General features: G+C 41.4%; 2 protein-coding genes across 2 annotated transcripts in view; both read left to right on the forward strand.

Moving 5' to 3' along the window:
- The window catches only part of MRAP2 (melanocortin 2 receptor accessory protein 2), a gene marked incomplete at its 5' end in the record, with an annotated part of 869,028 nt that overhangs the window by 574,505 nt on the left and 277,631 nt on the right, over positions 1 to 16,892 (forward strand). The gene's annotated exons all lie outside the window — the stretch shown is intronic.
- The window catches only part of LOC310649060 (snake venom 5'-nucleotidase-like), a 47,095-nt gene that overhangs the window by 21,974 nt on the left and 8,229 nt on the right, over positions 1 to 16,892 (forward strand). Inside the window, exons 4-7 of the mRNA XM_083377318.1 lie at positions 6,161 to 6,358; positions 7,457 to 7,611; positions 10,088 to 10,196; positions 11,140 to 11,289. Coding sequence (XP_083233444.1) covers positions 6,161 to 6,358; positions 7,457 to 7,611; positions 10,088 to 10,196; positions 11,140 to 11,289 — 612 coding nt within the window. The remainder of the gene's footprint in view (positions 1 to 6,160; positions 6,359 to 7,456; positions 7,612 to 10,087; positions 10,197 to 11,139; positions 11,290 to 16,892) is intronic.

Here is a 16,892-nt window from a genome sequence, read left to right on the forward strand (position 1 = left end):
TCCAGCAGGTGTGGGGTTAGGGCAAGAGCAGGGTGGGCTGAAAGTGTGGGCACATGCATGAAGAGTGGATGGGTGGCAGTTTTTGTCTATTTCTAGTTTTATTTTTACTGGTTTCGTACTGGGTTTTTTTGCTACATTATTCACTGTAAGCCACCTGGAGTTGTTTTTAAGATGTGCAGCTATAACACGCATGTGAACATGCTAATGTCTTACTTTATATGTACGCAGCTTGTTTTTGCAAATTTGGCTTGTGGGATAGTCACTTCCTTGTGGTTTTACTTGGCTCTTGCCATTGTCTGGAATCAAGCCTGGCCTCTGGTTTCTCCCAGTTTGAAACGTATTATTGATATACTCCAAAATTGTTGAGTTTTCTAGAAAACCCAGCTATGCTAAAATATCCACTTATCTTTTGTCACAGAAGCCTATGTCCATTAATGCAGACCACTTCATCTGTGTATACTCTAGAACATGCGGCTCTTTCAGCCATCTCCTGCGGCTCCCAGTCCTCTGCCATGTGCAGTCCAAAAAAAAAAAGTGGGACTAAAAAAGTTCAACCAATCAATTCAAATTTGCAGGGTAGGTGCATATCTCGCCTTGGCTCCACTCTTCAGTCAAACCCTGTTCTGCACATGCCCGCATGTACGCGCATGCGCACACATTTTTTTGAGGCTCCCAGTTTTTCCTTTTGTGAGCGAACCGGTTCTGAGTGGCTCTTTCACTGTTTCAGGTTGCTGACCCCTGCTCTAGAACCTATTTCAATAATCTGAGTTGGATTTTCTTTTTTGAAAGGTAGCTGAATAACAGCACCATTTACTCCTTGAGGGGTTTTTTGGGTGCTATTAATAAATGCCTTTCGGAGCTGTCGAGAAGCGTAGTTTTGTGGCAAATAGGAATGTTTGTCCCAGGAGGCAGAAAGAAGCATTCATGACAGGAAGTGGCTAGCTGGCTGACTAGGGAAGGAAGGGGAGAAGGTTTTTCCAGGACACTCATCAATGTTTTGATAACTCTTTCAGGATGGATAAATACTTCAGGCTGAAATATTTGTTGATTTAATCTTCAGTCTCAAAAATAACCTAACACCTTTAGAAAATACGATAAAACAGTTGGTGACCAGTTAAATGCAGGTGTGGTATCGCTGAATATGGCACATTAAAGGCCAATGGCAGCTAAAGAACTGGCAGCTGTGATTTCTCATTTTTGTGTTTATACATAATAATCTGGTTTCCATGTACCATGTACATGTACAGTGAGAGTTTCTGCACCTGAGACAAATTCCTTGGGTTTCCAATTACATGTAGCCAAATAAAGAATTCTACTCTATTCTGTTCTGTTCTGTTCTATTTTGGAATATGTCTTTTTCTTTTTAAAAAAATTCTTATTTCCTCCATGTTCCAGTTTTTCAAAGTCAGGATCCAAAACATGAAGGGTTCTCAGTATTGATTTCCTCCACCTACTCTTTTATTTCCAAGGATCAGGAATGTAATGTGGAGTGTGACATGGTTCAGGAGGATTCATTTTGGTCTTGCCTTTAAGCTTCCTACAATGGCTCAAGAGCTTCAAAATAGCAAATGGATATAAAGCCTTGGGTAAGGCAGTAATCTGGATCTGAGAGGAAAAGAGAAGAGATGATTAAGAACATGTGTGGGCCCAGATCTGGAACATGCCATTATGTCCTTAAATCACCGACTTCTTTCTTCTCAGATCTCATTACAGCCACTGACCTGCTTAAAGGATTTACGGTCAGAAACTCCTTGAGCACTGGGGCACACCTTAAACCAGTTTTCCTCCTAATGAATGAACTCTTCAGTCTTAGTGCCAGTCAACAATTATGATTACTAATTTAAATTAGTAATAGATAAAGAGATAAAAAGTTGGCAAGCAAAGGAGGAATTGCAGTGTCAGGAGACAAAAGACAGATACACCAGCACAGCTGGAAGAGGGACTAATTTACTCATGCTTGCTCTTTAAGGCTCTAAGAGACAGGGCTTTGAAGCAAATGATTCTTTTGATCTCATTCAATTCTTCCTCATTCAATATAATCAAATTATAGTGCCCAGCAAAAGAGATAGGCTGCCTGGAGGTAGCAGCTTATGGCTTATGGCCTCAACAGATGAGTCCAGATTGCTAGCCTCAACTGAGGAAGCTGAGTCAGTCTCCTTTCCTTTCCTTTCCTTTCCTTTCTCCTTTCCCAGAAGTGACCTCCTGGGTTTCCCAGCTGTCATGCTCAGCTGGAAAGCATGAGGGAAGCTCAGCTCAGTTCCCTACCAGAGGTAGAAGATGGCTTTGAAAGGTTGGCTTGAAGCAGTCTTCCCCTTTCACTTTCTCTCGGTCCTCGGCTTGGGCTTTCTCTTGACCAGACAAATGGCAATACAAATAGTCCTTGACTTACAACCACAACTGGGAGCAGAATTTCCCTTGGGAAGCAAGGGGGTTGCTATAGGAGTCGCACCCAATTTTATGACCATTTTGCCATGGTTGTTAAGCAAATCACTGCAGTTGTTAAATGAATCATGTCATCATTAAGCAAATCCAGTTTCCCCCACTGACTTCGCTTGTCGGAGGCTATTTGAGATGATCACAAATGGCGATCACATGACCCCAGGATCTGCAATAATTGTAAGTACATGCCAGATGCCAAACATTGGAATTTGGATCATATGACCATAGGAATGCTACAATGGACTTACGTCTGGAGGACTGGTCCTAAGCTACTTTTTTCAGTACTATCAAAACTTTGCTAAACAAATGATTATAAGCTGAGGACTAGCTGTGTTAGCTAGTCGTACTATGCCATTTGTTTTTTAAAAAATGAGCACCTATACCTGGCTGAATTCTCAAAGTTGTTCTTTATTTCAGTTGAACCTTTAATATGAAACAATACTGTCCCAGAATTGAATCTGCCCATCCAGTCTCTCATTCAGAGAGAGTTTATTGCCGGGGGATTCTTGTTGGACCTGGTGACAGGCCTTCCTGGTGGTGGCCCCCCTTCTAGGAACAATCTTCCTGCAGACAGATTGTCCTCCTGGCCTTTCATAAATAAGCCAAAGCGATGGTGCTTCACCTTCAATTTGACTTTTTTTTTATTAAAAAGTTTTAACATACAATTTTTCCCCCTTACAAATCCCCCCTCCCCCTCCCTTCTCCCTCCCCCCTTCCTCTCCCCACTCCCCCCCTTCCCCCCCCACTTCCCAGAGCTAAATACAAGGTATATATATAAAAAAGCAAACATAAACAACCATATGCTAACAACCATAAACTCTGAAATCTATCACTCTCTAGCTTATATAGGATAAAACAATCCTTAGTAATATTAAATATATATAAAAAAACAAAAAAAACAAAAAAAACCCCAAGATACAAAGAGAAGAAAAGAAAAAAGAGTTATTCAAATACTACATAATACTTCTTAACCCTATACTTGTTCTAGATAAACTCAATCCATTTTCTCCATTCCATAATATAACATTCTTACAAATAATCTTTCAAATTGACCAAAATCTTCGCCACCTCAGCCAGGTCAGAAAACTTTAAAATCCACTCTTCTGTAGTCGGCAGTTCCTCTTTCAATACTAAGCTATCAAAAGTCTTGCTGCCGTAATTAAATTCAAGATCAACTTAATTTCCACCACTATAACATCTGTAATTATTCCAAACAAAAAAGGTTGCGAACAAAACTTTAACCTCCATTTAAAAATCTTCTGTATGTTCCACCAAACTTTTATCCAAAAAGCCTCAACCTTTTTACAAGTCCACCATATATAAAAATATATTGCGTCTTCATCACCACACCTCCAACATTTAGGCTAATAATTCAAATACATACTTAACTTTTTAGGATCTAAAAACCATCTATAAAACATTTTGTAAAAGTTCTCTCTTAGATTTTAAACTTGTATAAAATTTTACATTCCTCACCCAAATCTTTTCCCGCCTCCCACTACTTGGCTATAAGTACGTTGTAAAAGTTCCATAGACTTCTGCTAATCTCATTCTTTTCTCTTTTTTGATCGTTTTAAAGCAGCACGCGTCACCCTCTGCTCCATAGGATCATCCAACGAAGTTGTAACTTGATCTCCTCCAACACCATTCTCCTCTGTCTGTCCATCTTCAGCCTCTTGATGTTCTCCTTCTCCAGATCCCTTTGCAGCTTCCAGAAGTGTTAATGGAGTTGCTTTTAAAACATTATTGTAAAAATCACGCGCTTGCATCACAGTAACCAAACGGTACCTTTTACCTTCATGCATCACCATCAACCCAGCTGGGATCTCCCATCTGAACCTTATATCTCGTTGCTTGAGCTCTTGCACAAGAAATGTAAAATCCTTCCTTCTCCTTAAAATCTTTGGAGGAATTTCTTTTAGAACCAAAACTTCTTGATCAGCAATCACAACTTTAGTATCATAAGCAGCTCTTATAACTTCATCTCTGATTTCCCTTTTTGCAAAATAAACCACCACATCTCTGGGCAATTTTCTCTGTCTAGCAATCCATGAATTCACACGAAACACTTTATCCATGCCTCCTTTTATTTCAGATGCTGGCTGATTCAATACTACTTCGAGAGCCTCAGAGACCAGCTGCTTTAGATCTTCCTTAATATTCTCCTTTAAACCTCTAATTCTAATGGCAAACTGCATCTGGTAATATTGAGCAAGACTCAGTTCTTTATCCATTTTGTCTCTTAAATTTTCATTCTCCAATACTTTTGCTTCTAATATAGCATTCTTTTGAGTCAAGTCTTCCACTTTTTCTTCCAAATCTTCCACACATTCAGCCACTTTATACACTGAAGACAAGATGTCTGCCTTCATCACACTGAACTTCTGTTCCATCCTCTCCTCCATTCTCTCCTCCAGTTTCTCCAGTTTCTCCTCCATCTGTGCAAATCTATCATTAATTAATTTCAAAATTACCTGGGTATGTTTTTCAAGAGCATCTTGTAAGTCCTTCGATGTCAATACATCAGGAGGATGCAACGCCTGCAATAATGATTGTTGCACCGGAGAAGTTCCAGCACTCCGAAGAGTTTTAGGGGGAGGTTTAGCCGCCATCTTTTACTTTCAATTGTGACGCACTTTCACTTCAAGTTTTAAAAAGTCCATCAAGCTCGAGAGTAAAATATAATAATCCTCTTCACCTTCTCCTCTTGTACCGCTCTGCCTGCTCCTTTAATCCATAGTCATTCCTTCAAGCAGGGGTGGTCGCAGACACCTGGCTCTGCTCCAAGAAATCAGGAGCAGAGGCGCTGGCCAGCTGGGAGCAACCCAGGCTTCGGGGGAGTTCAATCCTTCAGCCGCCCGAGCCATAAGCTCAGGCGGCCCCGGGGAACTCTACCCCTACCTGGGGGCTCACCCCCTCCTCTTCTCCCGAGGAGGGGGCTTCAAATTCGCCCGAACAGCTGATCGGCGCTGTTTCGGGCGAAAATAACTCAGCTGAGCCACGGGCAGCCCGGGAAGGCTGTCTCCGGCGCCGCGCAGCCACCGGAAGTCAATTTGACTTTTAGGTTTGTCTAAGCTATTAGGTGCCTGTGAGGCTTTCAGCAATTTATTTAGGTTTTTAATAGGTAGGTTGTAGGTTTGTGTATGTGTGTCTCACTTAGCATCCTTCCTGCTTAGGATGGGCTATATAGATATTATAAATAAATAAGCAAGCACTCCAACAGCGTAATTTGGCAAAGTAGAGGCACTCTGCACAGAAAAAAAATCCCTCAAAACTCCAGTGAAACTTTTCCTATGGCCAAGAACGCAGGTGACGGGTGACAGGTGAAACAGCTGGCTCAATCAATAACACTGACGTGATTCAAGGAAGTGTGGAAAAGCCACTTGAGAAATAAACGATCTGTGCTTTGCTCTGCTTTTTACTCCAATTGCATTTGAGTCCAGGGAGCAGAGCCGAAAAATCTTGTTGCTCTGATCAGTAATGCCTTGGGGAGGCAGCTGAGAAAAGGTCCTTGGCTAGAGATTCATTTTGTCCTTTCAGTCTGGAAAGGTTGGAAACTTACAGCATTAGTCAACCATTGATACTCTCTTTGGGATTGATTGACTTGAAAAAATGTAATAAGTAAATAGGTCACCATTTTATTCATATGAAATCTCTGTCAATTTGGGTGTTCTGTATTCAGAGTTTTGAAGACCATTCTTGCCCTGGTTCCTTTTTTTAGGAAGTCCACCTTCCACTGAAGTGCCAGCAGGTAATTACCCATTTATGGTGCAATCAGATGATGGACGTCAAGTGCCTGTTGTTCAGGCATACGCCTTTGGAAAATATCTTGGCTATTTGAATGTCGTATTCGATGATAAAGGAAATGTAATCAAGGCATCTGGAAATCCCATTTTGTTGAATAAGGATATTCCTGAAGGTATGGAATTGGGAATGGATGTGAAACGTCTTTAAGTATCAACTGAGTAAATATTAAATTAAAATTAAATTAAATTTATTAAATTTTTATACCGCCCTTCTCCCGAAGGACTCAGGGCAGTGTACAGGGCAATAAATATCAAAATATAAATACAAAAGTTAAAAAAGATGTTAAAAAGGATTAAATAATTATGCCCAATATAATACAATAATAAAACTGTGTTAAAACTAAATCCAACCCCAAACCCATCAGACCAGGCCAGATTGTTCAAATAGATAGGTTTTTAAATTGCACCGGAAGGAGCGAAGGTCGGGGGCCATCCGGAGCTCAACCGGCAAGCGGTTCCATAGGTCTGGCGCGCCCACAGAGAACGCCCTCCCCCTGGGGGCCACAAATCGACATTCTCTGATCGGAGGCACCCTGAGGAGGCCCACTCTGTGGGAGCACACTGGACGGAGGGAGGTTGATGCAGGCAGCAGGTGCTGCCGTAGGTAATCTGGACCCATGCCATGTAGGGCTTTATAGGTCATTACCAGCACCTTGATATATGATCTTTCAAAACTTAATACTAATACTATTATGCCATTAGCTGCATAGATTGATTTTCTCCAGGAGAAGCCTGCTAAAAACCATCTGCATAATATCAGCAAGATAGTTATGAGTCTTTTAAAAAATATAAAATATAGTACAAGGCAGCATATACGTAGCATGTTTTCTAGAGATTTGTGAAAGAGCAACAAAGCTTCCATTTTGTTTAACCTTGACAGCAACAAACTGATTCTGTACCTTCACTAATACACACACACACACACACACACACAAAAACACACACAAACACCACATATATTACTAAACTGAAGAAAATGAGGAGATACAGTAATCAGAAGTAGAATTTGAAGAACACTGGGGGCTCAGTGTTCTTCAATGCTACATCCAAAGTACTTGAAATCTACAATTTTTGATATAACTACAATTATCAGACTTCCTCCATTACTGCATTGCTCGGGAAATAAATGATGTGACGTGGTTACCAACCTATTTTCATTAACACTTATAAATGTAAACATAGCTATCTGGATTTCATTATTATTGTTTTAGATCAAGTTGTGAAAGCACAAGTTAACAAAATGAAGATCAAGCTACAGAATTATTATTCACAAGAAATAGGGAAAACAATTGTTTACTTGAATGGAACAACTCAAGCCTGCCGCTTTCATGAGTGCAACTTGGGAAATTTAATTTGTGACGCTGTGGTAAGGAACTAACAAATTAGAATACAAATAACTGGTTCTGTACTTGATGATCTGAAAAAGGATTAAAAGCACATTGCTTACTATGTGAGGTACACACCCTTAACATTGAAATCAGGGAACTTCCATAGTCTCAGGAAGACTATTAATGTGTAGAATTAATCCTGAAGTTTTATTGATGCACAACTAAGGCTGGAATGTGTGCAAATAACCTTAGTAAGGATTGGATCCAAATCAGAAAGGAGTAGCTATTATTTTGGCAAAAAGTTGCCAGTTTTTGTAGCTGCAGGTCCTAGCTTGATTTTGGGGGGTGGGTCTAATATAAGCCCTATCCAAAAAAATAAGCCCTAGTTTTGGGGAAGGCACACACCTAAAAATGAAGCTAGGGCAGAGGTGGGGGCATGGAGCTGCTCCACCTGACCCACACCCACTCCTTGCAGCCAGGGTTTTCCTTGCCGGCTGTTGTGATTCAGTGTCATCCTGTGCTCCCAGCAGCTGAGTCTGAGGAATCTGAGGAGGAGGAGGAGGAGGAGGAGGAGGGGTTTGGAGAGCCTTTGGTGTCAGAGGGAGGCTCTGATGCACTGCAGGACTCTCAGCCTGGCCCCTCCAGTGTGTTCCTCATGAGGCTCAGCTGTGTGAGGAGGAGGTGTCGGACTCAGAGGAGTCACAGCTGAATCTGTTCAGAGACGCTAGAAGCAGAAGGCAAACCAGCAGAGCAGAGCAGAGAAAATCAATGAGGCAACTCAGTGAAAGGAGAAGGCATTGAGAAGCCACACCTTGGGAAGGATAATAAAAGGGGAAGGGGTGGGTGGTGCTGGTTGCTGAAGGCAACCATTCGTAGACATTCAAAGAGAATCCTGGTCTGTTCTTGCTATTCTGTTTGACTCTTGTTTGTTGACTCTTGTCTGATGTTTTGAATCATTTATTGAAGAAAATATTCTGCTGCTTTTTTGTTTGAAAGACTTTATCATTTTGGAACTGTAAATAAATATGGGTTGGGTTTTTTCCAGCCTATTAATTTGTCAAAAGGAAAAAGGGGTTGTCCCTGTCACACAAACAGGGCCGGTCATAGGCTGGAACAGAACACTGGCCCACTTGTTCTTCTGAGGCCTCTTCTGCAGCCAGGCCTGCATATCTCAGTCACAGGGCTTTCCAGAAGGTCTGTGCAGCCAAGAACCGAGCTATGGATTCAATCCATAGCTCGGTTCTGCAAGACCTCAGCAGCCGAGCACCAAGCTATGGATTCAATCCATAGTTTGGTACTCAACTGCTTACACCTTCTGGAAAGGCCTGACTGCAAAATGCAGGCCCGAATGCAGGTGCAGAAGTTTGGCCCCAGAAGAAGTGGATTGGCTAGGTGGGGCTGTCAGTGCCGGAGGTGAGGTAAGGCTTACCACAAAAATAAGACCTGGTGCCTCTTTTGGAGGCAAAAAAAGACCTGGTCTTATTTCAGGGAAACACGGTAGCTTGGCAAAGCTTCTACCATGTCTGATTTTAGTTCCCTATCTTGTCTCAAGCCCTGCCTCTTTCTTCTTGTCTTGCTTTCTTTACATCATGGATGCCCTACATCCTGATTTTTCTCCCTCACATCTTGTTTGGCTTGTCCTTCCTCTTCCTCCTTGCCAGCATCATTTCCAAAAGTCCCAACCAGTTACTTGTCTTCATTCCTACTGCTGCTGCTGCTGCTCTTCATAGCAGCCCTAATTTCAGGTCCTCCTCCCCTGCTTTGTTGTCACACTCTCCATCCTGCCACTTTCTTACTAACTCCCACAAGCCTTGTCATGCTGTGGTACTTCTTCGCCCAGTCTCACCATCTTTGGTGCACAGTTCTTGACAGGAATAACTAATGGCATGAACAAATTTATGTACATAGAAATCGCATTGTGCTTAAAAGAAGGTATGCTCAGCATGCAGACAAAATGCAGTCCGCTGGGTGGCCCAACATAACCCAGCAGCTTCACCCTCAGGGCCACAGTTTCTCTACAGACATCCTCCTGCTTTTCTGCAGGTGTGGACCATGTTGCCTTAAAATGGGAAATAATCTTTATCTCAGATGAGGAGCTGTTCAGGATAAAAAAAAAATTCCTCAAAAAAATTTCAGTAGAGTTCCAGAAGCATTGTTAAAGGCAATGTAAAATGAAGCTACTGCTGAAGGGGAACAAGCTAAACCCTCTCTATTCAATTTTATGACTTTCTCAAATTATTTTCATACAGATAGCAAAAGAGCTCCCATTGCTATCAGCGGAGGGTCTCGGAGAACCACACTGTCAGACAGAAGGGGCCCTTTTGAGGAGGGGGTGCTTCAAGGAAGGACAACTTGTAACAAACTCTTTTACTATAGGCTTTTTAGTGGAAAATAGCTATACTGCTAGATATCATCGCAAGATTTCTAATTTTGATACACTGATGTCCTTTAAAGTTAAGTGAAAAGGATAGTGGAGGTTTAATTCACATTTTTTTTCTTTGTGAATGTTTTTAGATTTACAATAACCTGAGACATCCAGATGATAATGAGTGGAATCATGTTTCCATGTGCATTGTAAATGGTGGTGGAATACGGTCACCCATTGATGAACGAGCCAATAATGGTATGTGTAATTTCAAGAGCATCTACACATGCTACTTCAAGTTCTCTTTGTTGTATGCCAATATTTAAATTTGGACTGGTATACACTCTATTCAACTACTGTCATGCTTTTTTAAAAAATTTGCCAGGCTGTGAAGCTTTAGCTCTTGACCTTATCCTGTTTGAATATCCCATATTTAGTTTGGGTGAACATGCTGTCCAAAGCTACCATGATTATTGTCTGATGATGTAAATTAACGAATATCCCTCTTTTGCATCTTCCTTTACGTAGAAAAAATCCCCTTTTTCCATAAATATTTAAACACTATCAGATTGAGAGCATCTTATTTATATGTTTCTATTAGTTTGCTGTAAACATCTTGTCCAAACCCACTGTGGCACTACTAGTTTTTCTCTTGAAACCTAATCATATTTTATGCATGTTGAAAAACATTGCTTACAGATTTTGGGATACTTTAAACTGCACATTTATTCTGTTTAACTTGTCCTTTAAATGTAATTTGCTTTTTATGCTACAATGATGGCATGGGTAGAAACCACAGAAATCAAATTATCATTCCTACCCTTCATATGAATGATGGCCTGCCACTTTTAGCCTAAGATGCAAACTAGATGCAAATTAAGTTGCAAACGAGATTGGAAGATAATTTAGCCTGTTGGGGTCACCTAGACAAGAAGCACAATTATAATATCTTTTCTGAGAGCTGAGATTCCTTTTGCGTGATGGTTTTTCTAGTCCTTGGATCTTGCTCCTATCTCCCAAGGTCATTCCTATAATACCATTAAAGATAAGGACTAGTCTAAGGTCTGGCAGGCAATCTGATTGTGGGATAAGATTTGAACTCGGCTGTCTTCAACTTAACCAATACCACAATGCCTTAAAAAGGAACAAAATTGTGCATAATATGACTTATTGCTGTATAACAGTGTTGTGTTCTACTCAGGCATTATTACCTTGGAGGAACTGACATCAGTATTGCCATTTGGAGGAACGTTCGACTTGCTGCAGATCAAAGGTTCTGCTCTAAAACAAGCATTTGAGCACAGCGTTCACCGACACGGGCAAGGAACGGGTGAATTGCTACAGGTCTCAGGTTAACTATCTTCATCGATTGCCAGCACAAAGTGCAAAAGTCTTTAAAAAAAGTCTTTATTTACATTTCGTGTTAAAAACACACACCATACACCAAGGGTGTCAAACTCAATTTCATTGAGGGCCACATCAGCATTGCAGTTGCCCTTAGGGGGCCGGGTGGGTATGGCCAGGGTGGGCGTGGCCTACTGGGTGGGCATGGCCAGCTCTACATCATTCACATCAAGGGTGCCTATGGGGGCCTGGGCAGGAGTGGGACAGATCTGAGGGTCTCTGGCAGAAGGAGGGTCTCTGGGCCAGGGCCAAGGCAGTGGGGGCCGTTTCCTCACTGTTTCCAGGACGGCTTCGTGGGCCACATGAAACCACTTCATCGGCGGGATCCGGCCCCTGGGCCTTGTGTTTGACATGTCTGCCATACACCAACAAAGACAAAAATCATTTACAATATACAGAAAACGAAGAAATCAAAAAATTGGAAACCATTTAAAAAAACCAAATTATATCTACTTCTAAGCTAACAATTATATTCCACTCACTAAATCTCTTATAACTATCCAACTCCAAAGCTTATTCATTAGCAAAAACTTTTTTTTATTTAATTTTTGACCAACCTCCAAGCCAACCTCATATCTTTAATCTTTTATCCATCCAAATATACCATTTATTCCATGATAGAAATGCTGGTGTCTCTTCTTTACCCTTCAACTTCTTGGTCAATGTGTCTGCTTCTGCACAATCAAATATTCTCCTAATTATAGCTTCATCCGGCGGGGTATGATTTGCCTTCCAAAATTCAGCATACCCCATCCTTGCCGCCGTTAAGATATGTAAAACCAAATACCATATTCCCCTCTTAATATTTCCAGGCCTGAAGCCAAGCAGATACATCTCTGGTTTAAGATCAACTAAACACCCTGTAATTTCCTCTATCTATTTTTGGATCCTCATCCAATATCTAACCACTTCCGGACATGTCCACCATAAGTGATAATACATGCCAATCCCTTTACCATACTTCCAACAATCAGCCAACAATCCAGGGAACATTTTGGAAAGTCTAGCCAGAGGGAAATGCCATCTATAAAGCATTTTGTATATGTTCTCCTTATATAATGTGGAAACCACCAGCCTCATATTAATCCACCAAATCTCTTCCCATTTCTCAAGTGGAAGTGCATAACCAAAATTCTTCCCGCAGGCAATCATCGCGTCTTTTACCACCTCCTCCCCTACTACCCTGATTAGCAACAATTTATAGCACTTAGATATCATCCCTTTCTCCGGACCCAGCAGAATCTTATCTAATTCCTGCAGATTCAGATAAATACCCCCCTTCCTTCCTTATCCTTCTTATACCTTGACTGAATCTGCAGGTAAGCCCACCACTCCAATTGAAACCCTTGCTGAGCCAGATCTTGTCGCGTTTTGAGTTCTCTCCTGCTATCTAAAAGTTCTTTGTAAGTTGGTCTTCTTCCCTTCTTGAGTAGGGTCAGATGGGTGAAGGCTTCCAAGGTTGATAACCAACACGGAATTTGCACATAGTACTTGGCCCTTATCTTATCCCAATTCCAAATCAGTATATCCCTTATGTAATGACGAGTAAACTGTTTGCTTGGAGGAGTACCTTCCTGCCAAAGAGCAGCATGCCATCCCTGCAACAAATCGAATCCTTCCAAACTCAACAATTGATTATTCCTTAAACTTATCTATCTATTCCTTGCCACAAACTAAAAGGGCAGCCTGATAATAAAGTTCCCAATTCGGCAGGCCAAGGCCCCCTCTTTCCTTAATTTCTTGCATCTTTTTTTCCCCAATCCTGGGCCGTTTCCCCTGCCATACGAATCTAGAAACTACCCCCTCTAACTCTTTTAAAAATTTCATTGAAAGTTTAACTGGTGCTGTCTGGAAAAGAAAATTCCATTTTGGCAAAATATAAGATTTCACCATGGCTACCTTTCTAATAATGAAAATTGTATCCTACCCCATTTTCCCAAGTCCATTTTTGTTTGTATCAGTAATTTAAAATAATTGTCCTCCCTAATACTGGAACATCTTCCCGTCAACCAAGTTCCTAAATATTTCACCTTCTTCACAATTTTAAACCCAGTAATGTCCTCTAACATCTGTTTACTTCTATTCAAAAGGTTTTTCGTTAATATATTCATCTTATCTTTATTTACTTGTAAACTGGCCACATTTCCAAATTCCTCAATCCTTTTTAGTAATTCCGTGCTGGATTCCAGAGGGTTTTCCAAAACAAAAACCATATCATCTGCAAACGCCTGCAGTTTATAAATTTGGTCTCTTATCTGAAGCCCGGTAATCTCCTCATCTTTCCTTATTATTTTCAATAAGGGTTCTAAGGTTAAAATAAATAAAAGTGGGGAGAGTGGACAACCCGCCTAGTGCCCTTACAGATATCAAATTTGTCAGTTAAATTTCCATTTATCAACATTCTCGCTTCCTGCTTAGTATAGATTGCTTTAATCATATTACAGAATTTGGCCCCAAACTCCATATGTTCCAACTGACACATTAGGAAATCCCAATTTACCCTATCGAATGCTTTTTGAGCATTGATAAATATTAAAGCTAATTGTTTATCTGGTCGGCTTTCATAATACTCCAGAACATTTAATATAATTCTGAGATTATCCTTTATTTGTCTAGTGGGAAGGAACCCATTCTGGTCTGTATGTATGAATTGGTTTAAGTAAATTTTTAATCTATCAGCAATTATTGTCGCAAATATTTTATAATCTGAATTAAGAAGGGATATTGGCCTATAATTTTTAATATGCTTCAAAGGAGAATCATCCTTAGGGATCAAACTAATATTTGCCTCCAACCAAGTTTGCGGGGATATAGCCTTATCCAAAATTTCATTAAATAGATCTTTCATATGCTTTCCAAGCACTTCCACTAATACCTCATACAATTCTGCAGGAATTCCGTCAGTGCCTGGGTTTTTTTGACATTTCTGTTGTCTTACTGCTTTTTCAATTTCTGCTATTGTTATCTCCTGATCTAAGGCCTCTTTCTCATTAGGAAGTAACTTAGGAAGGTCTGACTCCATCAGGTATTGTTTAATCTTCTCATCAGGAACCTTTTCTTTCTGATATAATTGTGTAAAAAACTCAGTCGCTATCTTTTTGTTCCCTTCTTTATCCCCTATCAGTGTCCCCCTCTTATCCTCTAACTGATCAATTCTTCTACTTTCCTTCTCTTTCCTTATTCTATAGCTAAGCCATCTCCCTGGCTTATTGGCATATTCAAAATAGTTCTGCCTCGTCACCCTAATTTTACGTGCTATTTTTTCTTGATCCACAAGATTGAGTTTATGCCTCCAAAAATCCACCTGCTCCTTCCCATACACTTTCTGTGGGCTTACCTGAAGAGCCTTCTCTGCCTTAGTAAGTTGCTCAGCAATTTCCCTCCTACTTTCCTCCTCCTTCCTACATTTAACTGCCATCTGTTTTAATATCAAGCCTCTCAGATAAGCTTTAGCCATGTCCCAAACTATTCGTAGGGGCATCCCTTCCGTCCTATTTTCTAAAAAAAACAGGCTCATCTCTTGTTTAATTTTCTGTACAAAAACCGTATCCTTTAGAGCCTCCAGGTTCATCATCCATCTACTCCTCACTCTACTCCCCCTTATCAATGTAATAGCCACCGGGTTGTGATCCGCCCATTCATTCGTCAAAATCATGGCATCTTTCGCATAAGATATCAGCCCATCCAACAACCATACCATTTCCAACCTAGACCATGAGTTATGCCTGGGGGAATAGTAGGTATAACGTTGAGAGGCCGGGTTAATCTCATGCCATATATCCCTGAGCAAAATTCTACGCACATATCCCTAAATACTTTGGGCAAGACCCTCCTATCTTTTCCTTTTTTATTCTTCAAATCAACCCTCCCTGTTTTGTAATCCTTAGCCCTATCTACCACCACATTAAAGTCCCCCAAGAGACACATCTGCTCATACTCCAGGTCTAATATTTTCCGATATATTTTCTGGAAAACGTCTCCCTGATTAATATTGGGTGCATATATGCGTACCAGTAACACTTTGCTTCCCACCATTTCTATCTCCAGAATCAGGCTTCTCCCCTCCAGGTCCACCCATAACTCTTTAGGACACAAATACTCCTTAACATACATTGCTACACCTTTCTTTTTCTCCTCAGCAGACACTACAAATAATTTCCCTAGTTTAGGATAATTCAACAGATTAGTTTGGCATTTCTTAATATGAGTTTCCTGAAGGCATAATACAACAGCTCCACATTTCCTTAATCTAGTTAAGATATTTTTTCTCTTAATAGGAGCATTGACACCATTAACATTGAGCGTCAGAAAATTCACCCCTTAACACATCCTTACTTATGCGGGGCCTTAGATTTGGTAGTCTGTCTAGTTACCCTCTTGTATTCTTCTCCCTTTCCCTCTCTGCCCCCCTCCCCCCCACCCCCCTCCACTCCCCCCAGATTCCTCTCCTCCCTCTGACTTCTACTCTCCACTTCTCCATCACTCTCCTGATCGCTAGTCCCGCAAAAAAAATTATAGAAATCTTGTGTGTTTCGTAGACTCTCAATCTTTATCTTTCAGTCTTCCCACATCACCAGGAGCCCCTCTGGAAGCAGCCATTTATATGCCACACCTTTTTTCCTCAATTCCGAAGTAACAAATTGATAGCGTTGACGTTGCTCTCGGACCCTTCTTGGTAGTTGCTTAAGAATTGTAACCGGACTGAAGTAGCCGAAGGACCACTCGGGACGACAGGCTACTTAACTAAAGGTTTATTTAGAGCAAGGCAAAAACAGAATAACTCGCCCGGCTTTTATAGCCGGCAGCTGTCAGTGAGGGCCAATCAGGAACGTCCATTTTGGCGCCGCGTCTATCCGGACCAATCCGCGTCGTCTGTTCTTGACAGTTCGGCTTCCGCATGGCTCGGTGTTTTGACAGCCGCGAGCTGTCAGTGGTTGCGCCTGCGCCGTGCGGGGAACTTTGACAGCTGTCAAAGTTCCCGCGTGTTCTCCTGTCAGATTTGTTTTCCCTCATCGTATAACCGGATAACTTGCTAACTATATATATTAATGCTGTTTACTGATATAATACACCCCTTACCCCTCCCCTGGAGCGTCTCCTCCCCCTTGATCGTTGGAACCTGCCCACTGGTAGTCCCTTAGGTAGGCGGGGGCTCTTCGGTTCCTGTTGGAGCGACGTGGAAGTGGGGCGATGTCTGGTTCTGCTGGCAGTGCTTTCCTTTGCTCCTCTTCCTCTTGGTTTGGTATCGGTAGAATTTCTGGGAGGGGTTGTAGATCGTGTTCTTCCGGTTGGGGTTCTGGGTTGTGTGGTGGTTGTCTGGGTCTGAGTTGGTCGATATGGCGGCGTAGATTGCCGTGAGTTTGTGTGGATATTAGATAGGAAATGGGTCCTGTTTGTTTTAGCACTGTCCCTTGGACCCATTTGTTTTTATCAGTGTATGACCGTGCCCATATCATTTGCCCTGGTTTAAGTGTGCGGTCTGGGTGGGGGTGCTCATTTTCTTCCGGGTATGTGTCAGGATGTAGTCTGTCAAGCCGCGTTATCAGCCTC

This window comes from Vipera ursinii (assembly GCF_947247035.1).
Source record: "Vipera ursinii genome assembly, chromosome: 1".
Taxonomy (NCBI): Eukaryota; Metazoa; Chordata; class Lepidosauria; order Squamata; family Viperidae; genus Vipera; species Vipera ursinii.